Source organism: Nicotiana sylvestris, chromosome 3 (assembly GCF_000393655.2).
Source record: "Nicotiana sylvestris chromosome 3, ASM39365v2, whole genome shotgun sequence".
NCBI classification, from domain to species: domain Eukaryota; kingdom Viridiplantae; phylum Streptophyta; class Magnoliopsida; order Solanales; family Solanaceae; genus Nicotiana; species Nicotiana sylvestris.
This window is the reverse complement of record NC_091059.1, coordinates 28,290,733-28,313,653: the sequence shown is the minus strand read 5'-3', so window position 1 is coordinate 28,313,653 and position 22,921 is coordinate 28,290,733. Positions and strand designations below refer to the sequence as shown.

The 22,921-nt window shown below is 43.6% G+C and overlaps 1 protein-coding gene across 1 annotated transcript; it reads left to right on the top strand.

The window, feature by feature from the left end:
• The first annotated feature begins 1,793 nt into the window (after positions 1 to 1,793).
• LOC138887174 (uncharacterized) lies at positions 1,794 to 2,282 on the top strand. The gene has a single exon (XM_070168891.1). The coding sequence runs from the start codon at positions 1,794 to 1,796 to the stop codon at positions 2,280 to 2,282; it is 489 nt and encodes a 162-aa protein (XP_070024992.1).
• Positions 2,283 to 22,921: the final 20,639 nt, after the last annotated feature.

The window sequence follows — 22,921 nt, the reverse complement described above, 5'->3', positions numbered from 1 at the left end:
AGTGTGATGGTGAAACAGAATATGATAAAGAGGAGGCATTTGACAAAATTAATAAAGAACTAAATTATTTTGAATAGAAACCCAAGTCCAATTTGAATGAAACCGAAGCAATCAATTTAGGGGATCCAGATAATATTAGGGAAACCAAGATAAGTGTACACTTGGAACAACAAATCAAGGAAGAAATAATCAAAGAACTGTTTGAATATAAAGATATTTTTGCATGGTCATATGACGACATGCCGGGTTTGAGTACTTACTTAGTAGTTCACAAATTGCCAACTTATTCGGCATTTTCTCCCGTCAAGTAGAAATTAAGGAAGTTCAAGACTGACCTGAGTGTGAAGATCAAGGAAGAAATCATAAAACAGTTGGACGCAAAGGTCATTCGAGTCACGCGATACCTCACTTGGTTAGCTAATGTTGTGCCAGTGCCAAAGAAGGATGGCAAGACCAGGGTGTATGTTGATTACCGCGATCTCAACAAAGCAAGTCTAAAGGATAACTTCCCATTGACAAATATCCACATTTTGATTGACAACTGTGCCAAGCATGAGATCGGGTCTTTTGTGGATTGTTATGCGGGATACTACCAAATCTTGATGGATGAGGGAGATGCAAAAAAGACAGCTTTCATCACACCATGGGGGACATATTTGTACCAGGTAATACCATTTGGTCTGAAAAATGCTGGGGCAACTTACATGAGGGAAATGACTACTGTGTTTCATGACATGATACACAAGGAGATTGAGGTTTATGTAGATGATGTAATTATAAAGTCAAAGCAACAGTCCGAACATGTCAGTGAATTGAGGCAGTTTTTTCAGAGGCTTCACAGCTACAATCTTAAGCTTAACCCCTGCAAAGTGTGCATTTGGTGTTCCATCTGGGAAACTGATGGGGTTCATAGACAGTCTGTGGGAAATTGAGTAGGATCCATCAAAGATCAAAGCTATCCAAGAGTTACCACCGCCAAGGAATAAGACTGAGGTGATGAGTTTGCTCGGGCGTTTAAACTACATCAGCAAGTTTATTGCTCAACTCACGAAAACTTGTGAGCCCATCTTTATGTTGATGAAGAAGGATGTTGCGGTCAAATGGACTGATGAGTTCTAGGAGGAATTTGATAAGATCAAGGGGTACTTGTCAAACCCACCTGTGTTTGTCCCGCCGGAACCCAAGAGACCTTTAATTCTCTATTTGACAGTCCTGGATAATTCATCTGATTGTGTGTTGGGTCAACATGACATCACTGGCAGGAAGGCGCAAGCTATCTATTATCTCAGCAAGAAGTTCACATCCTATGAGGTTAAGTATACTCCCCTTGAAAGGACATGTTGCGCCCTGAATTGGGTGGCACAAAAGTTGAAACATTATCTGTCGTCCTACACTACTTGCCTCATTTGTCACCTGGATCCTCTAAAGTATATCTTTTAAAAGCCTATGCCTACAGAAAGACTTGTAAAGTGGCAGATTTTGCTCACAGAGTTTGACATCATCTATGTGACTCGAACCGCGATGAAAGCCAAAACATTGGTTGATCATTTGGTTGAGAACCCAATAGATGAAGAGTATAAGCCATTAAGGACTTATTTACCCGATGAAGAGGCGATGCATATTGGCGAGGTGGAGCAGGATGAAAAGCCAAGTTGGAAACTTTTCTTTGATGGAGCTGCTAACATGAAATGTGTCATAATAGGGGTTGTGCTCATTTCTGAAATAGGGCACCACTACCTTGTTACAACCTAGCTGCGTTTTTATTGCACCAATAACAAGGCTGAGTATGAGGTATGCATTATGGGTTTGAGGTTAGCTGTAGATATGGGAGTCCAGGAAGTCTTGGTCTTCAGAGATTTGGATCTGTTGGTTCACTAGATTCAGGAGAATGGGAGACTCGGGATTTAAAGCTCATACCGTATCGACAATTTTTGCATGATCTTTGTCAACGGTTCAGATCGGTAGAGTTCATGCATATTCCTAGGATCCGTAATGAGGTTTCCAATGCCCTGGCTACCTTGGCGTCAATGTTACACCATCCGAATAAGGCTTATGTTGAGCCTCTACATATTCACGTTCGGGATCAGCATACCTACTGTAATGTGGTTGAGGAAGAACTTGATGGTGAACCGTGGTTCCATGATATCAGGGAATACATCAAGATAGGGGTATATCCGGTACAGGCCTCAGGTGATCAAAAGAGCACAATTCGATGTTTGGCTAGTGGATTTTTCTTGAGCGGGGGAATATTGTACAAGAGAACTCCAGATCATGGACTGTAAAGGTGCATAGATGCTAAACAAGCCACGACTATCATGATCGAAGTGCATTCCGAAGTTTGTGGGCCGCAGGCAAAAAAAAGTTCTTCGAGCAGCGTATTATTGGCTCACCATGGAATGAGATTGCATTAGCTTTCTGCATAAATGTCATCAATTCTAGGTACACGGTGATTTGATTCATTCTCCGCAGTCTGAGTTGCATACAATGTCTGCACCCTGGCCCTTCGTTACATGGGCATGGATGTCATTGGACCAATTGAGTCTGTAGCATCGAAAGGGCACAGGTTTATTCTAGTGGCCATCGATTATTTCACTAAGTGGGTTGAAGCTATGACTTTCAAATCTGTGACCAAGAAGGCACTGGTTGATTTTGTTCACTCAAACCTCATTTGCCGGTACGAAATTCCCAAGGTAATCATCACGGATAATGGTGTTAATCTTAATAGTCATTTGATGAAAGAAGTATGTCAACAGTTCAAGATTACGCATCAAAATTCCACTCCATATCTCCCCAAGGAAAATGGAACTGTTGAGGCGGCTAACAAGAACATAAAGAATATACTTCGAAAGATGGTGCAAGGTTCTAGGCAATGGCATGAAAAGTTGCCTTTTGCTTTGCTGGGTTACTGCACTACTGTTCGCACTTCAGTAGGTGCAACTCCTTATTTGTTGGTATATAGTATTGAAGCAGTGATACCCGTGGAAGTTGAAATTCCATCCTTTCGGATTGTTGCTGAAGCTGAAATTGATGATGAAGAGTGGGTCAAAACCCGTTTAGAGCAATGAAGTTTGATTGACGAGAAAAGACTGTCGGCAGTGTGTCATGGTCAATTATATCAGAAAAGAATGGCAAGAGCATACAACAAGAAGGTGCGTCCCTAGAAATTTGAAGTGGGCCAGCAAGTATTGAAACGCATCCTTCCACATTAGGCTAAAGTTAAAGGCAAGTTTGCCCCAAATTGGTAGGGGTAGTTCATTGTAACAAGAGTGTTGTCCAATGGTGCTTTGTATTTAACTGTTTACCGTGAAAATGGTAACAATAATTAAATTTGTAAATGGTAACAATAATTATGCTAGTTGTTAGAGCAGTTGATGCTAGGCATGTGAAGTTTAACGATGAAGTACAAGCTAAAATGGGGCAGTGATCAAATCGAGAGGCATGATACCCGGGCTTCGGACTGGTCGATGAAAGGCGATGAAAGGCCTCGAGGTCGATACCCGGCTCGAGCTCGAGCTATCAGGGGTAACCGAGAAGGGGATAACATTTAGGATACAATTAAAGAGGGCACTTCGTGGCCAATATCAAGTAATAAACGAATAACCAAGTATGAAAGCAATAAATGGAAAGAGTAACCTCAGGCAGGTAAGTTAGAGAGAAAAGAGAGAGAGAGAGATATTATTGATCTTGTGTAGAATGGTTGGAGCAACAATAGCCCTTTACAAAGTGGTTAAGATACCCTTTATATAGGAGGGGAAATACAACATAGTATAGAATGCATTAATTGTAAATACACGGAGACCGGATGGATAGATGTGATATCAGACCCTACTGACGCCATTTGCTCGCCTCGGGGATCCCCCACCCTTGGGGTCATTGTTTGGTCGAGCGTGAATGATCTTCGAGGGGGGGAACTTGGCCGCAATCCCACAACCTCAAAATATCGATATGACTCCCCGACTGCACTTGAATGACGATAAATTAGTTCTCCCGATTTCACCGTACATATAGTCTCCGTGTTTCCTAGAACAAAGTAATTGCAAACGATTTTTAACCGTCATCTTGAGGTCATGATTGTTGTGACATCAACCGATAAGAGCATTAAATGCCATATTCCAGGAAACCGTACAAAGGTCGCCGTCAAATGAGATAATCGAGGAACCCACAAACTGCTATTTGCTCGTCATTTTTGCTGCCCAAGCGGTTCCTATAAATGCATCGACTATTTGATATTTCTTACTTTCACCCCATCTACAAATTCATGTGTCGGAGTCCTTTGTTTCTTCCACTCTTCCATCTCGTTTTTTGGGAAATTTTTGCCATTAACATGGCTAAGACTTTAAGAATGGTTCCCCGGTGGAATGACGCTGCATCATCATATCGATCATCTAAGGAGGAAACCAGATCGATTACTTTTTTAGAACAGTGCACCCCGCCCAGTCTCGATATGTTAAAGGATTTTAACGTCAATGCCACTTTATCCACACCGGGCCGGTGTGAGCATGTGTCCCGATATGTTAGCGTCGTGACCAATATTAGCACGGTGAGGACGGACTGCAGATGGAGCAAGGCAGTGGGGGTGGAGATTCCCGGTCCCAATGATAATATCATGGACCATAAGGCCGGCTTTCTTTATATTTACACCTACCCATTCACCCTGGGTCCCGATAATTCTTCTGATTCCTCTCCCCCGGAGATAAACTCGGTTATACTTGACTTCTGCGACCGATACCAAGTGGCGCTTGGTCAGATCTACCCTTCCTTTAGGAGGATAGTGTTGATGCTTTGACATTTCACCGAAGAGGTTGAGGGTGAGATCTTTACCCTCAATCATCTGATCAGGATGTACAACCCTCTATTTTATCGAGGTTTAATCAAGCTCTGTCATTGATCCAAAAAATTATTTTTCTCGAGTGTCGAAGAGGGAAAGGATCGAGGATGGATGAGCAGGTTTATCTAGGTAAAGACCTCAGATATCATCCCAGCCCAGAGTATGCCCCTCCAGGAGAGGTGGAATACCCAACGTAAACAATTTTTCCCTTAACTGATTTTCAACTATTCTTCTTTTTGAAATAACGATCTCGTTGTGCTTCCTGCAGCCACTGCTTGGTACCCCGAGGTGGTTCCAGATTTTTCATGATGGATCAAGTGGTTGGACGAGAAGTTCCCATATTTTGTTCGGTCTTGGACCGACATGGCCAAGGGGCGATGGGTGGCCAAGCATCACGGTAGAGTTTCCTTACTGCCTATGTCTTACGTTTATGTCCCCCCCCCCGCGTACTTGGTGGTGACATCCTGCGGTTACCGCACTTGTGTAAGTCTTGGCGAGAATATGCTGATAATGCTGCCCCTTGGCGGAGAAGTGGGGGCTTCGGAGCCCGATAAAAATAAAAAGTTAAAAAGAAAAGCAGTTGTCTCCCTTCCTACGAAAACGAAAACCAGATCACTTGTGCATCGAGCCACTGCTGGGGCTTCTGCATCAACTTTAGAGGCAAATCCCGACACCGAGGGAGAGGATGACGATGAATGTTCGCTAGGGCGGAGGACAAGGTCGAATGTGAGAGCCTCACAGGTGCTTAGGTCGAAAGTTGCTGAGTCCAGAATGGCTGACTCCGGTCGGTCTCATGAAATGGGGACTCTTAAAGAGGGTGTTGATGTGGCTTCAAATCGCGCCACTAGATTTGATGTAGTTTCTGTCGGGGGGACCGCTGCCCTTGATCCTGAAGGGTCGGGGATCGGATCCTTTCAGGAACAAGGGTTGCCTCATGGAGAAGTCGGCGACCTGAACGACATCCTCTGGTGCTTCCAGGTCTCGTCGGGGGAACTGTGGGATGCTCAAGAAATGGTCGGCGTCAAAGAGGGGATTCCTCTTCGAGGGGGAGGCTATATTGCCAACATCTTTGATGGTGTTAGTGACAGTGCCGATCTCGATGTTCCCAGTGCCGTCGAAGCAGCGGAGAAATTCATGCGGTAAGTGATAGCCATTTCTCGTGCATTCATTTTATCTTCGGACGTCATCATTTGTCTTTCTAACTTGTCCGATATGTTGTAGTGAAGGGAGATGTACGTTCATGCCATCCTTTAACTCTGTGAGGAGATTTCTTATCATGAGAAGAAGTGTAAGAAATCTACCTTGATGCTATAGGATTCGGAAACTCGCTCTACCCAGAGAGTGAAAGAACTAGGAGAACTCCGAGCTGCTTTAGAAACGGCGCTTCGGGAAAAGGCTGACCTTGCCGCACAGGTATTTTCCCTTGCTTGTACCAACTGAATATGGAGATCTCCCGGCTGAGGGAGCGAAATGAAGTAGCAGCCGGTGAGTTGGCGACATCTCGGGATCTTCTCAAGGATGCTCGTAAGGAGGTTGCTGCTTTGGCCGCGGCTAAGTCCAAGGTTGAACGAAACGCTGCCACTTATCAGGAGGATGTAACCATGGCACATAGAATAGCTCGTGACATATTAATAGCAACTGAGCAAAAATTAACCCGGGCTATTAAGCATGCTAAGGCGGAGGCGAGGAGATAGATCTTAGAGGAAATTAGAGACAAAGGCATCGACCTATCAGCTGATCTCAAGGAAGCCCGCGAATTGGAGGAAGAACTGGCGCTTTTAGTTGCCCCCGATGAGGGAGAAGATAATAGCGATGAGAAGTAGTTTCCAAGTCATTTTGTATCCCTTCCTATGGGTTGGGTAAAGATGTTTTTTGTGAATACGTTTTTTGGCAATGTAAAAAGAGGGGTTTTCCTCCTATCAACATTTTTCAGTCTCTTCTTCTTTTGCCCCTTTGCTTTTGCGATTTGCTTTTGACTCTCGACGTTGGCCTTTCGGAACCTATTCTCAGAGTAACCGGGATCCTGAAATTGTCCATGCCTCGGGGTTAAATCGATAGCTTCTCTCAAACCGATGCTCAAGATGTCAGGGAGCTCCACGAGGCCTCGCAATATTTTGAGCTACGCGGGGTAATAAAAGCCCCGTGGTGATTCCGCCAGTACATTTACCTAGGAGAGGGTGACGTTAATGCGGCCAGAATTAATTGGTCCTCTTGTGCTTGTCCTTCCGCTCCCCTATTTTAGAAATTTTTTTCTCAGATCCTCATTCCCCCCACCCCTATTTTACCGTAGCCATGACTGCTACATCAACATCCTATCATCGGGTGGAGGGGAGTTCCTCCTGCATTCCGAATTCGATTACCGCCAGTGGCTCGCCTCTGATGTCAGGTGAGCGAGGCTCCAGATGCCCTGCCCCAAGGAGAGCTATTACGCCGGGGAAACCTCCCAATGTTCCGGGCCACCAGGAGCATGTGTCGAGGATCATTTCATTAGTGAGGAAGGAGAAACGCGAGATGATCAGAAAATATTGCGGATGGGAAGAAGGCGTGACATTACAAATACCTCCCCCTAAGGAGAGAGTTATGACATATGTTGAGGGATATTTGAGCGTATACACACATGTTTTCATGCCGGGTTCACCTGACCGGGTCGTGCTTGATTTATGTCAGAGATATCAGGTGACACTAGTGCAGGTTCATCCCTCCCTTTAGAAAATAGTTCAAGCGATGAGATATTTTGCTGAAAAGGCTGGGATAGAGTTGACCCTTAGCCATCACGTGAGGTTATATCGGCCATTGCATTACTGGGGCCTGATTTCTCTTCAACGTCGATCCATCCGAGCTCCTATAGTCGGCAGTGAGGAGGGCGAGGATCGGGAATGGATGAATCGGTTGGTTTGGATTTGAAGGACCGATGTCATTCCTAGAGAATTTTTTCCATTTCCTGAGAAATGGAACTTCACACGTTTGTGCCTCATATGAACTATCATTGTTTTGACCGGAGGCAGGATCCGTAATGACATCTTTTTGCTCCTATTTGTAGCAACTCATTTGTCACCGAGCGAGGTCCCTGATTTAGCCGAGTGGTCTCGTAAGCTTGCAACTTGCTTGATTTATGACAGGCGCTGGTGGCGAGATCTGTCCAAAAGGAGATGGGAGGTGAAGCATCGTGGTAGGTGCCCAGCGCTCTGCCTCCTAAAAAATAGCACTTTTCTTGCCGGCTTATTTGATTCAATTGTCGCAGGTGCCGGGAGTTCATTCAAAATGAGGTCGTGTCCTCTAGGGAGGAGGAGAGATTGTTGGCCTCGGGATCAAGGGGTGTTGACAAAAGAAAAGATGTTCCGGGGTGTGAAAAGACTTGCAGTGAGGCGACTCCCTCTCATCGGTTAAGGAGAAGCGATTCGGTCGACCGGCCACCTTCTGGAAGTGGTACGCCATCGGACATTGCTTTGGCCTTCGGCGAGGCTCATCGTTTTGTCCTTATGGTGAGTTTTGACTGCTATAAGATTTTTCAGGCCCCGTGCTTTTCTTTTTCCCGTTTTATTTTTTTTTTATTTAGCTTTCTTTCACAGGCCTTTGACAGACTTAAATTCGAGCTACTTCGTAGTGAGGCCCGGTTACGGGAGGCTTTTGATAGGGAGAAATCCCTCAAGCTTCTTTGTGACACAAAGGAAAGCGAGCTCGTTTCCTTACGACGTGAGGTGGACCAGAGCCGAACCTGTGAGATCCACCTGGAGAAACAGGTACCCTGTATTTCATGGTGGCCTGCACTCCCTTTCTATCTTGGCGTCTTGATGTTTTGATGTTTCAGTTGGAGGACAAGGCGGATGAGCTGGGACAGCTCTAGAGCGAGGTTGGCTGAGCAAAATGTGAGTTTAATGATCTGCAGGTGCATGTGAGCGCCCATTTTGTGGCCAAAGAGAGGGCTCAGGCCAAGGTTTCTGCTCTTGAGGCGCAAATCCAGATCGTTCGTGCAAACGATTCTTCTCGGGCGAACATGATTGCAAGGCTTTCGTCCAAGCTTTCGAAGGTAAAGACTGAGGTAGTGAATGTCCTGGCCGAGGTTGTGATGAGTAATACCAGGGCAAAACAGAAAGTGGCAGCCTATTCGAAGAGTGCTGCCACTGCTAAAGCTAAGATGAAGAGAGCCCTTGATCGTACAAGCAATAGCAAGGAGTATGTGAGGTGTAGATCCCGGAGGGAAATACTTGAGGAGATTCATACCAGAGGCTTCGATCTCTTGGGGGTGATCGAGCAAGCCAAAGGGGAGGAGTATGAAGCCAATTTCCTTCTGTCCGATGCTGAAGACGGTGAGGAGGGAGCCACCGAACCATAGTTGCCAAATGGGGGAACGTTAATTCACTGCCTTCTTCTTGTGTACATAGCTTTCATAATATGTTGTAGACTAAGCTTGTGTTTCACCGCCTGTATGTAAAAATAAGAGGGGGAACCCTGCAATTTGTATTTTCTATATTTCTATTCATCAAGATCTCGATCGGGTCGATTCGACCTTTGGATTGGTAGGCCGGTGACGACGGCTTGTATTTTTTACCCTTGGAGTATGTATTTTAACCATTTTTGGTTCAGTCTATGAGTCGAGCTCCGACTCGAGCTCAATCGACCCTCAAGTTTTGTGTCTGCATAGGCTGGCGACAATGGCTCTTACGCCTTGGGTCGAAGTGACCTTATATGTACGTGGCCCTGAGGCTTGTGGAGCTGGAGACAATGTCCCTTACGCTATGCCCTTAGGCATGTGTAGTTAACTATTTTGGATCTGATCTCCGAATCGGGTTACGACTTGAGCTCATTTTAATCCTCAAGTTTTCAAATTTTAAGCCGGCAACGGTGGCTCTTACGATTTTGGCAGTTACGGCCTTTTAGTGTATGACCCTGAGGCTCGTTTGGATGGCGACTATGGCTCTTATGCATTTGCCCTTATGCATATGTAGTCTTTGTTTTTCCCTCATTAAGATCTTTTTTGAAATAATTTTGCCTGACCCATCATCGGTTCGGGAAGAACCTCGATTTCAAGTTGTTAGCGGTGACGTTTGAGTACCTCAGAAGGTTTAGCTCGTAGGCTGAGTAGCTCGACGCCTTGTAATTTGAAGCTGACATGGTCATAGCTTATTTGCCTATTTAGGGTAGCCTGTTTTAACAGGTTCATTTCGAAGGTTATTCAAAGTAATGGCCTATGATTTTGTTAACGACGATCGGGCGTCCCCGAGTAGCGTTAATTTGGCTGGTGCAGCCATTTTGACCGTAGTCATATGTGTTTGGCCGGAGCGTTAATTTGGCTGAGCAATAGTTTAGGCATCTACATCGAGGGTATGCCCTTTCGGGAGTCTTACAAATGCGACATAGAGCCTAAACTTCAGGATTGAGTTTTATTCCTGTAGTAAGGTCTTACAAAGTTTACATGCATGCTGAGGTCTTACAATATTTTCATGCGTGTTGAGGTCTTACAGTTTTTTCATGTCTGTTGAGGTCTTATAGTTTTTTCATGCCTATTGTGGTCTTACAGTTTTTTGTTGTTATGTAAAATAGATCTAGCTAGACCGAGTTTGCCCACTCAGAGTCTTGCAGCCTTGGGTTTTCCGATGAATGGCGATTGACGATAGTCTTCGAGTCATCGAGTTTACTTAGGCTCGAAGGCCATTACTCGTGAGATCAGAAATGTCTCGTTAGGCCTTATGAGAATAGAGTTCTGACACTGAGGTCGTGTGGATGCCGAACTGTTGACGCTAAGTCTCCGTGTATTTTGGGACGTACTCGGTGGAGGGATCCTTGCCGTGAGCATGCTGAATTTTCTTTTGGAGTACGAGAAGCATTTGGCGAAAGATATTCTTTGATTTCTTGGCGTAAATACATGACATTGTGTAGCTGTAAGCCCAGCTTGTGCGGACATGGTTCGTTCGATCGTTTGGCCCGGTACACCATTTCCTATTGGAACCTCGTTTGTCATTTCCCGGTACATGGTTGATAGCAAAGAAAATCCGGTAGGCTTGTTGAGTCCTTCTTAGGAAGTGCATGGATATTGCCTCGTTAAAAACCTTGCCGGCAAAAATCCATTTCGGGATAAATAACCGGTCAAAGTAAAAGAGTGCAACGGACGCTTTGGAATCTCGGGGTCCTCGAGACGGAGTGACATCCCGACTGCCTTGGTCGCTAGCCTACACAAGAGGTACCGTGCAGTAAAAGATAGAGAAAGGGAGAGGTGATTATACCTTAGTAGCGATGGCTTTTTTGGGTTCCGGCATTCGTTTGGCGGATGCTATGTGGTCCTTTATTTGAATACGTCTGATAGCGAGCATCAAAACATCGTATGGATGATGTTTTGGGGCTTGTATACTTTGTTCTTTATGGTTGTTTCTCTTTCTCGGGGCTGGTTTTTAGCCCGGTTTCTGAGATATTCCCGAAGGTGATCGTTATCAAGCAGTTGGGACACTTCCTCTCGGAGTTGCCTGCAATCCTCAGTTTTGTACCCGTGCAAGTTGTGAAACTCTCAAATCAAGTTGTAGTTCCTTTGGAAAGGATCTGAATGTATAGGCATGGGCCATCTAGCGTCCTTAATTTTGTTGATGGCGAACACGATATCCGATACATCGACATTTAAGTTGTATTCTGATAGGCGAGGTGCCCCTGTTGGCCCCGTGTCCTCGTCGAAGCCACCTCTGTTGAGGGGTCCCCGAGGGTTCTGCCCTCTATTCACCAATCGATCGTTGTGAGGTGGATTGCATCTCGGAGCATTCCTCCTATCATCTGGGTATGGCTAGTACCTATCTTTATTCGATCTTTACTCCTTCGCTAAGAGTCTGTTCGGATATACTGAGCACGAGGGGGCTCCCAGCTGGTCATCCTTGACCCTGATCTTTGACTGGTATGGATTGTGGATGTTCGACCAGGTTACAGCGGGATACTCGATCAGATTCTCTTTCAGCTGCCTTGAGGCCACTAAGCTTCGTTCATTCAGGCCTTGAGTGAAGGCCTGCACTGCCCAGTCGTCTGAGACCGAGGGTAGTTCCATTTGTTTTGTATGGAAATAAGAAACAAATTCTCACAGTATTTCATTCTCCCTCTACTTAATCTTGAACACGTCGGACTTCCTTGTTGCTACCTTGACGGCGCCGGTGTGCGCCCTTACGAAAGAATCTGCTAGCATAGCAAACAAATCTATGGTGTTGGGGGCTAGGTTGTGGTACCACATCATGGCCCACTTCGAGAGTGTTTCTCCGAACTTCTTCAGTAAGATAGACTCGATCTTGTCATCTATTATGTCGTTGCCTTTAACCGTGCACGTATAGGCAGTGATGTGTTAGTTGGGATCCGGGGTCCTATTGTACTTTGTTAGTTCTGGCATTCTGAACTTCTTTGGAATGGGTTTCGGATTCACTTCCTCTGGTAACGGCCGTTGCACGAACTTCCTCGAATCTACACCCTTCAGGACCGGGGGCGCGCCCGGGATTTGGTCGACTCTAAAGTTATAAGTTTTGACCTTCTTATTATTGGCTGCTATCATTTTCTTGCCTGACTCAATCCTTTTGGTGAGGTCCTCCAGCATTTTCATGATGGCAGGATCGGCTAAAGATCCGTTGTTGCTTGACCTCTCCGGTACCTGTTCGGCCGGGGGAGTGGTTTTCGGCGCTACTATAATGGGAGTCGTCAGGTGGCTTTGCAACTGAGCGATAGCCAACTGTTGTTCCTGCAACATTTCAAAAATATCATGAAGACTAACTTCCTCTACTTCCCCAGTAGGAGACTTCTGGGCTTCCTGTTGGTCTCCACATTGTATACTTCTGTCAGTGTGTAAGTTTTTTTCGACCTGTTGCGTGTCTTGCGAACCCACATCCACTGGAATCGGCTCAAGTGCATTATCAGGGTTCTGCGGTGGCGTGCCAATGACTGAAACAGCCACACTGTTTTCTTCGTGATTTTCAAGGTAGTCGTTCCCAACTCTATTTACTAAGCTAGACATTTTGTCCTGAAATCAAAAGATTTTGGACAAGAAAAAGTGTGAAAGATAAATTGCGTTTTGTAATGAAACGAGCAAGAAAATAATCACTATTATTTTTAGCCCCACGGTGGGTGCCATACTATTTACCGTGAAAATGGTAACAACAATTAAATTTGTAAATGAGACTCTAAAAATACGTGATCTATTTTTATGCTAGATATTTGAGCAGTTGATGCTAGGCGTCTGAAGTTTAACGATGAAGTACAAGCTAAAACGGGGCAGTGATCAAACCGAGGGGCTTGCTACCCGAGCTTCAGACTGGTCGATGAACAACGATGAAAGGCCTCGAGGTCGACACCCAGCTCGAGCTCCAACTACCGGGGGTAGCCGGGAAGGGGATAACAGTTAGGATATAATTAAAGAGGGGTCTTCATGGCCAATATCAGGTAATCAACGAAGAACCAAGTATGAAAGCAATAAATGTAAAGAGTAACCTCAAGCGGGTAAGTTAGAGAGAAGAGAGAGAGAGAGAGAGAGATTTTATTGATCTTGTGTAGAATGGTTGGAGCAACAACAACCCTTTACAAAGTGGTGATGAATCCCCTATATATAGGAGGGGAAATACAACATAGTACAAAATGCATTAATAGTAAAGACACGAAGACGGGACGGCTAGATGTGATATCAGACCCTACTGATGCCATCTTCTCGCCTAGGGGATCCCCCACCCTCGGGGTTGTTGTTGGGTCGAGCGTGAATGAGCTTCGAGGGGGGAAACTTGGCCACAATCCTGCAGCCTCGAAATATCGATATGACTCCCCGATAGATATAGAAGGCAAATGTGTACATATTGCTATCAATTCTGACGTAGTCAAAAGATATTATGTATGATTTCTTTGGTTTGTCTAATTGTGTTGTTTGTACTTGGCATGTTTTGAAGATTGGAATGATGAAGGCATTTTACTCTGCTATCTAAACACGTTATCCTTTGCTACGCCTTTTGAGCCTTATTTATTTTGGAATTAGAAGCAAAGTTTAGAAATACAGATATAGAAGATATAAATTTAAAAAAAGGGAGAAAAGAAAAATAGAAAAATGAAAAAAAAAAGTAAAGAAAAAGAAAGAAAAGAAAAATAGGAAGTAACAAAATTAAAGCAATTCCTATGTCTTGAACTACGTTCGACCCGATTCTTTATAAGGATAGGTAGGCAGCCTCACGGTTCGGTGCCATCAAATAAAATCTCAAAATTCCCCAGGCAAGGAAACTGGGGTAGAAGTTGTGGTTTTGTAAAAGATCTAATTCCAAAAGTTGTAATTCTGAGCCCTTTTAAGCTGTTTTGAGCATTTATGATATCCTTTCTTTCTATCCCTATCCAAAAGCCCATATTACGGTCCAAAGAAAGACTTTCCGATCAATCATTGAGGAATGCCAAGTTAGGCGAGATAGAGGTATGATTCGCATCATGGGCAACACTCCGTTCTACACAAGGAGAGTAAATAAAGTAGAGAGTCCTATTGGTGAAAACCCTCAAGGGCACCGTAAGGCGATAGAAAGCTGAGAGAAATTAAAATGAGAATCTTATTGGTGAAAACTCTCACGAGCACCGTAAGGCGACAGTGAGTTGAGAGATGAAAAAATGAGAGAGGTTGTTGGTGAAAACCCTTCAAGGCACCACAAGCCGAAAAAGGTTAGTGACTTTGCAGAGAAATTGGATTATGGGGACCTCAGGCATAAAGTATGAAGTCTAAAAGGTGGTTGGTTGAATGGAATAGGCTGATTAGTTCGAAATGCATGTCATGATCATTGGTGCCAGCTGCCTCACTCAGATAAGTCTCTTTTACCTTTCTTCCTCAAACAGTCATCTTGTTTCAAAAGTTCTTCTTTCCTAATTCTCGAAATCGCTGCATTTCATTTTCTTTCGGTCTACTTCTCTAAGTTTTTTTCCATTGTTCACTTTGTTAAGCAAGCAAGAAAGGATTTTAAAGCCTATTACCAACTTTAAATTGCACAAATCAAAGTGCGGCCAAAGCATACCAGGAATAGCGTGATGCAAAATGAGAAATAAGGTGTTAGTGGGAGTTCAAGTGGTCAAGTGGTTTCGTGAACTTTGAGGAAATACAGAGGTTCGAATGGGGAGGACAGAAATGCAAAACAGTAGGATGAGGGTGATGTGCTCGGGTTATTCAGGGTTCTGTGGTTGAGGTTCGATCAGAAGGTCAAAACATTCTTTGCCAACCCAAGGCAGCCAATCGAAATAAAGCATGACAGTGGAAAGGTCACCATCAACAAGAATGCCACAAACTAACCACCACATTTTCAAATTGATAAGACTTTTCTTTGATTGAAACAGGGGCAGGAATGTCATGTTTTAGAGGAACCCTATATAGAGAAAGGGTGCGCCAGATAGGTACAACCGTAAGTTTCCAAGACCCTCCTGGATAATTGAACTTAGTTTTAAGACCTTCATTAGGTAATAAGATTTAGCATAAGTTTCACCTTTAGGAAGTTGAATTTAGCTTTCAAGTTTTCACTCTTAAGATAAGATTTAACTTTAGTTTTCACGGACCTCCTAGATAATGGGATTTAGTTTTTTGATTTCTTATAGATATTTTGATAACAAGATTCGATTAACACTCACAAATATTCTCGGTACCAAACTGGGGTAGAAATGTTTCTTTGTTTTGTCTGTTTAGTTGTAATGGCAGGTGCCCACCTAGATAAACAAGAGAATTCAATTCAAGTATTGGCAGCAGGAACCCACCTAGAGAAACAAGGAAATTCAGTTCAAGTATTGGGAGGAGGTGCCCACCTGGAGAAACAAGGGAATTCAGTTCAAGTATTGACAGCAGGTGCCCACCTGAAGAAACAAGGGAATTCAGTTCAAATATTGTCATCAGACGCCCACCTGGAGAAATAAGGGAATTCAATTCAAGTATCGACGACAGTCGTCCGCCTGGAGAAACAAGGGAATTCAATTCAGGTATTGGCAGCAAGCGCCCACCTGGAGAAATAAGGGAATTTAGTTAAAGTATTGGCAGCAGTCGCTCTAGCTGGAGAAACAAGGGAATTCAGTTCAAGTATTGACAGCAGGCGCATCCTTGGAGAAATAAGGGAATTAAGTTCAAGTATTGGCAGCAGACGCCCACCTAGAGAAACAAGGGAATTCAGTTCAAGTATTGGTAGCAGGCGCCCACCTGGAGAAACAAAGGAATTCAGTTGAAGTAATGGCAGCAAGCGCCCACCTGGAGAAATAAAGGAATTCAGTTCAAGTATTGGCATCAGGCGCCCACCTGGAGAAATAAGGGAATTCAGTTGAAGTATTGGCATCAGGCGCCCATCTGAAGAAATAAGGGAATTCAGATCAAGTATTGGCAGCAGGCGCCCACCTGGAGAAACAAGGGAATTCAATTCAAGTATCGGCGGCAGGCGCCCACCTGGAGAAACAAGGGAATTAAATTCAAGTATTGGCAGCAGGCACCCACCTGGAGAAACAATGGAATTTAGTTCATGTATTGGCAGCAGTCGGCCACCTGGAGAAACAAAGGAATTCAGTTCAAGTAGTGATAGCAGGCACCCACCAGGAGAAACAAGGGAATTCAGTTCAAGTATTTGCAGCAGGCGCCCACCTGGAGAAACAAGGAAATTCAGTTCAAGTATTGGCAGCAAGCGCCCACCTGGAGAAATAAGGGAATTCAGTTCAAGTATTGGCAGCAGGCGCCCACCTGGAGAAACAAGGGAATTCAGTTCAAGTATTGGCAGCAACCTTCGACCTGGAGAAACAAGGGAATTCAGCTCAAGTATTGGAATCAGGCGCCCACCTAATGAAACAAGGTAATTCAGTTCAAGTATTGGCAGCAGGCGCCTACCCGGAGAAGCAAGGGTATTCAATTCAAGTATTGCCATTAGGCGCCCACCTGGAGAAATAAGGGAATTCAATTCAAGTATCGACGGCAGGCGCCCACCTGGAGAAACAAAGGAATTCATTTCATGTAATGGCTGTAGGCGCCCCCTGGAAAACTAGGTAATTCATTTCAGAATTCAGTTTGAGTTAGCAACATAAGCTTGCCTCGAGAGTGCGAGCCAACAGTTCAAGATGCAGCATAGAACTGCATAGGTTTCAAGATCAAGTTTGAAGATACATAGATTGTATTCTTGTAACTCATAGATCATAGTTTAGCCTAGCTTTTTTCCATTTTGTCTCAGTGTAATAAGGAGTTCAACAAGCAGTAGCAGCAGCAGCAACAGTGAAATCACAGCTTCCCGATAGTCCAAGCTACCAAAACTTCCAAGGATATGTAGGCAACCTCGGAATCAAGGTTCGGTCAGATCTTTTAAAAAATCTTCCCACGGAGTATTCCAAACGGGCAAAAATTGCTTGTATCCGCTCACTTTATCTTGCTTGAAAACTTTTCGTGTTTCCAAGCAAAGAGGGGTAGCTGTGAGTACATGATTTTTGCCCTATGTGAAATACTCCTACAAATTAAAATAATAGATTTTTCTCAAATTGTTTGCAGTTTTATAGGATTTTTTGTAGAATTTTGTCAATTGTTTACATTTTTTTTGTGCATATTTAATTCTGTCCAAATCATGAAACAAAATGTCAAAAACACCATGCATTGCATTTAGACCTTCTCTTCATATTTTAGGATTAATTAGTTAATTAATTTCTTTATTACAATAAAAATCACAAAACATTGGCTCATTTTTATATTTTTAACTTTTAGTGTTAGATTAGTGATTTTTCTCTCTTAATTTAGGATCAACCAATTTTTATTAGTATAATTAGTTTAATTAAGATTTAATTTAGGATCTATTTAATTTAGTTAAGATTTTTATTAAAGAAAAGGAAGAAAACTAAAGAAAAATAAAAAGAAAAGTTTTTTTTTCGATTTGGGCCACTCAAGAGGCCCAACCTGGTGGCCCAAAACCCCTTTTTAACCCAAAATCCGCTCAAGCCCAACCCTTTTACTCAGCCCAGTTCCCTTGCCATGCCCAAATGACGTCATTTAATCGCTCTCCATCCTGGACATTGATCCTATGTGATTTAATGGTCCGGAACTAACCCATATCCCCAATATAATTGTCATAATATCCCCCCAAACCTAGAGACCCCCCCATTCTTCTCCATCTTCTCTAAGAGCTAACCCTAGCCGCCCCCCAAACCTCTTACTTCTCCAGCTGGCGGCTCCGCCACCAAGCAACTAGTCGTTGATCCTATGTGATCTAACGGTCCGGAACTAACCTATATCCCCAATATAACTGTCATAATATCCCCCCAAACCTAGAGCCCCTCCCCCTCCCCCTCCCCCCCCTCTTCTTCTCCATCTCCTCTATGAGATAACCGTAGCCACCCCCCAAACCCCTTACTTCTCTAGCCGGCGCCAAGCAGCCTCAAACCTACTCAAACCTTTACCGTATAATAACCAGCACCTTCTCACCCCTAATCCATCTTTGTTCTATCCAAACAAGCACCCATGCTCTTCCATTTTTAGATCTAGGAACACCCTTTTTCTTTTTTTGGTACAAAATGAAAATGGTGACACAAAGTATTAGCCACTAGGAATTTTAGGCCAATACTTGTGTCATTATTTTCATGGCTAGTCAAAAATTAGCTTGGGATGTATCCTTGTGTCAACAAAGAAGTTTGATCAAAGTTATATATGCAAGGCCGAATTTTGGTGACAAAATTCTTCTTTTGTTTAGTTTTCTTGGTTTTAATATCACTGTTTTTTTTTGTAATTCTCATTTTTATTTTATTTTATTGGCAGTGTATTTTTTTTATTTATTTTGTTTCTATTTGGTTCATTATTTACTTGTTCTTCTTCTTCTATTATTTCTTTAACCAAAGACCATGGCCCCAAAGACCCCTGAAATTTGGTAGGATCTCAATGGGTTTTATGGCCCATTTGCTTGTCCGGGAGGGGATTTTAATTAGGAAGGGTAAATAACAGTGTTGGTAAGGGTACTTAAGGTATTTAGGTTAAAGGAATATTATCATAAACACCTAGGAAATTCCAGGAAGGTGAGTTTGGGGGGTTTGAATGAGTAAATAGTACAAACTTTAGGTAAAATTGGTTGGAAAACAGATTTTTGAGGGGTAAGTTTTGCATTTAGAAATTCTGTTTTGTTGCCGTAAGGAGAGTGTTATAAATGCGAATTATAGTTTAAAAGAGAAAGAAGAACACGGCAGAAAAAGAAAAGTTGCAAAAAGGGTTCATTACAAGTTTTCAGCATTTTGGGTCTTTAAATGCCTAGGATGGCTATAGAAGTAAAAATATGCCAAGCTACCCAGAGACTCGGTGGGCTCGGGATGGTGTGGCGGTCCAGTTCTTGAGAACAGATCCCTTTATTACGGTCTGAATAGTGAGGTCTTCTTCCTCCTCCTCCTCAATTATGGCACTGCAGTCCATGTCCTCATCCTCCAATAACAGATTCTTCAACCTAGCTAATGCTTCCTCTTTTGTAGTTCCCCATATTGTATCAGCTTGGTGAAAAGCTTGCTCTAGACGCGACAGTGGTTGCTCGAGAGGGTAATATGGTACGCATTATGGAGGCGACCAATCATTATATTCTTGCCATGTATACTGATATCTGAGCCCAAAGGTGGTACCGTGACCTTTCAGCCGTATCAGTTTAGTGATACCCTGGAGATTCTTTCCCAGCACTTTGCCGGGCTCATACCCAGACCATGCCAATATTCTTTCTATTTTACTGCTCCACCATTTATCTTTCTCAACGGTATTGACCCGTTCAATGTGATGATATGTTTCCCATCATAGCCTTCTTCTATGTCCAATAGCCAGGATGGTTTGACTAGTGTAAATGGGGTTACTCCCATCTCCGTAAATGTTCACCTCCTGACGATTCCATTTAAACTTCATGGCTTGATGTAGTGTGTGAGGCAAGGCCCCAGCGTCATGGATCCATGGTCGTCCTAACAGAAGATTATACGAGGTCGGTATGTCGAGTACCTGAAACTCGACTTCGAACCAAGTTGTCCCTATCTGCCAGCAAAGGTTAATTTCCTCAATCACGGCCCTTTGAGACCCATCGAAAGCTTTCATGTTCATACTTCCTACCCGTATTTCATGAAAACCATTGTCCAACCTTTTTAGAGTGTCCAACGGACAAATATTGAGTCTCGAACCTCCGTCAACCAGGACCCTAGCAATGAATTTGTCTTCAAATTGCATTGTAATATGCAATAGTCGGTTGTGATTCAACCCTTCGGGTGGTAGATCATCTTCGTGGAAGATGATCTTATCACTTTCTAGTACTTGCCCTACCATATTGGCCATCTCTCCATCAGTGATGTTATTGGGTACATAAGCTTCACTAAGTACTTTCATTAAAGCGTTCTTATGTACCTCTGCATTTTGCAACAGTGACAGGATGGATATCCGAGCTGGGGTTTTGTTCAAATGGTCAATGACAAAATACTCCTTTGCTTGTACTTTCCTCCACAGGTCATCTGGCCCTGTCTCAATGATAGGCTTCCTGGTAGTGGCATCCTTACTTGATCCTTCCAAGTGTTCAGGTGAATAGACTCTTCCATTTCTAGTCATTTCTTGCGCAACATCAGATTCCTCTACCTTTCCCTTCCCTTTTTGCAGAGCTTCGGCAACGTAATCCCAGGGTATTGCTTTTGAGTCGAAAGGTGGTGTGGTTGATACTGTCATTGTGAAAGGTATGACTACTTCTGCTTCAAATGGATCGAGTGTGGTCGCAGGTGGAGATACCTCTACCTCAAATGGAATCAGTGCAGCTACTTCAACCTCAATTGGTGACTGAGTATGTACCATAATAGGAGTAAGTGTGACTGCAACTTTAAAGTCACCGCCTTCTCGAATAAGCCCAATCGACCTCTCAGGGTCACATTCTTCATTTGTCTCTATCACATGTACCCCACCACCTTTATGATTAGGGAGGGGGTTGTTGCGGACATTAGGTACAGCTTCCTTCGCCTGTATGACCTTGTTGTCAATTAGTGACTGCATTTTATCCTTCAATGTTCGGTACTCATTAGTGGTGTGCCCCTTTATACCAGAATGGTATGCATAATTTTTGTTTGGATTGACCCATTGGGATGGATTTTCTAATACCACAGAGGGAATAGGAGTGACGTAACTCGTGGCTTCCATCCTTTCATACAACTGGTCAATGGTCTCAACAATGGCGGTGTATTGTCTGGGTGGCTTGCTGTCAAAGTTAGGTCTTGGTCTTGGATAATTTTGGCGAGTTGGTGGTGATTGGAAGTGGGATGGTTGGGAGCTATAGGTGTGATGGACAATGGCTGGTTGGGAATATCTGGGAGATGACGGTTGATATGTGGGTGGGGTGTTTGATATATGGGTGGAGGTGTTTGATATATGGGTGGAGGTGTTTGATATGTAAGTGGAGGTGTTTGGTATGTGTATGGAGATTTCGGGCCTTGAGCCACCATTACTGTCCCAACATCTTTCTTCTTTGATATGCTGCCTGATTGCAATACCTTATTTGTAGTCTGTTGTGCCTCAAAGTTTGTTACCATCCCACTATTCCTTCTTCGATTCTTTCCCCGAGTTTGATGCTATCGGAGAACTTATTATTTTCAATAATCATCAACCTTTCATAGTATTGTGGATCTTGCGCTCTGACAAAGAACTTGTTCATCTGTCCCTCGTCAAAATATGGCCTGACTTTGTCTGCTTCCGATCTCCAATGGGTTGCGTACTCGCGGAAGGTCTCGGTGGGTTTCTTCTTGAGGTTTTGGATGTAGAAAACATTCGGTACATTTTCTGTGTTGAACCAGAACTGGTCCATAAAATCGGGTGCCATACTTACCCAACTAGACCATATCTTGGGATCCTGGCTGATGTACCAAGACAAAGCATCCCCAGTAAGGCTCCTCATAAAGAGTTACATCCGGTTCTTTTCATCTTTCCTGACTCCAACAAACTTGTCACAATAAGTCTTCAGATGAACCCTGAGATCACCTGCAACATCAAACATCTCGAACTTGGTGTATTTGTATCCCTCTGGCAGTTCTACATCTGGTTGTATGCATAAGTCCTCATAGTTAAAGCCTTCTATTCCTTTGTCGCCTTCGACGCCCTGAACTCGATTCGTCAACTTCTTGAGTTCTTCAGCCATATTTTTAATGAGCAAGTCCTTCTTAGAGGATTACGGTATATAGGAGATTGGTTGGATAGAGTGAGGTACAACTTCCACATATATAGGGTTGCTTTGATGGGTGCCAGGGACTTGGGTGTAATGATGGTCATTGATGGAGTTTTGGGGATCAGGAATGGGTTGTGGTGTGTTTTGGGGAGTATGGTAAGTGGTGGTTGGTGGGTACTGAATTGGTTGATGGTGATGTTGTGGCAGAGTTGGTATTGGCAGTGTATTGAGATTTTGGGGTGGAGTTGCGTATTGATTTGGTACGGGAGGATTTTGTGGATGTTGGTTTTATGTGTTTTGGGGAGGTTTCGGGTTCTTTGTTTTCTGTTGGTTGATTTCGGGGAAATTCAAGGTGAGTGACAAGTTTCCCAAGTTGCGAACCTGCTGAAGTTCTCCTTGCAATTCCAATATCTTTTGCTCTTGTCTCAAGACTAGATCATTTAGGGCCGGAGTACTACTACCATCTGAAGTTTCTGCATTCTCCACATTCTCCTTTCGGATTCTATTTAAGCTATCCATTTTTTTTCCTCTGTCTTTTGTATTGCTTGGAGGAGGAGGAGGTAGAGGTCTTCTAGATCTTGTATGATATGCTGAGGAGGAGAGTATGAGCGAACCAACCTAAAGGGATGGAAAAAATCAAAATAAGGAAAAACAAAAAGGTAACAAGTCGGCGAGGATTCTGAAATGTTTGCAGTATTTAAACACATATTGCGGGAATGTAAATTCGTGTCCTAATTTGGGATCCTCGTTGTGCCCAAGGTAGGCCTAGCGACAAATAGATTTGGAGAACTTTGGATGCTAATAAATACTTCATTTCATAATATACCATCAAAGTCTTGGCGACCATTGCCAACCTAGTGTGGTTTCTTTCCCTTTTCATTGGGAATACTATCAGGCCTAAGAAGCATACAATGAAAACGAGCACTCTGCGGTGGATGTGGCCCAGAGTGCGAGAGAGCTCATTATGGTAGGAACAGTAGGACTT

Excerpts from the sequence above, each read along its gene's own strand:
- LOC138887174 (XM_070168891.1), top strand. The coding sequence starts at position 1,794 with ATGCATTATGGGTTTGAGGTTAGCTGTAGATATGGGAGTCCAGGAAGT.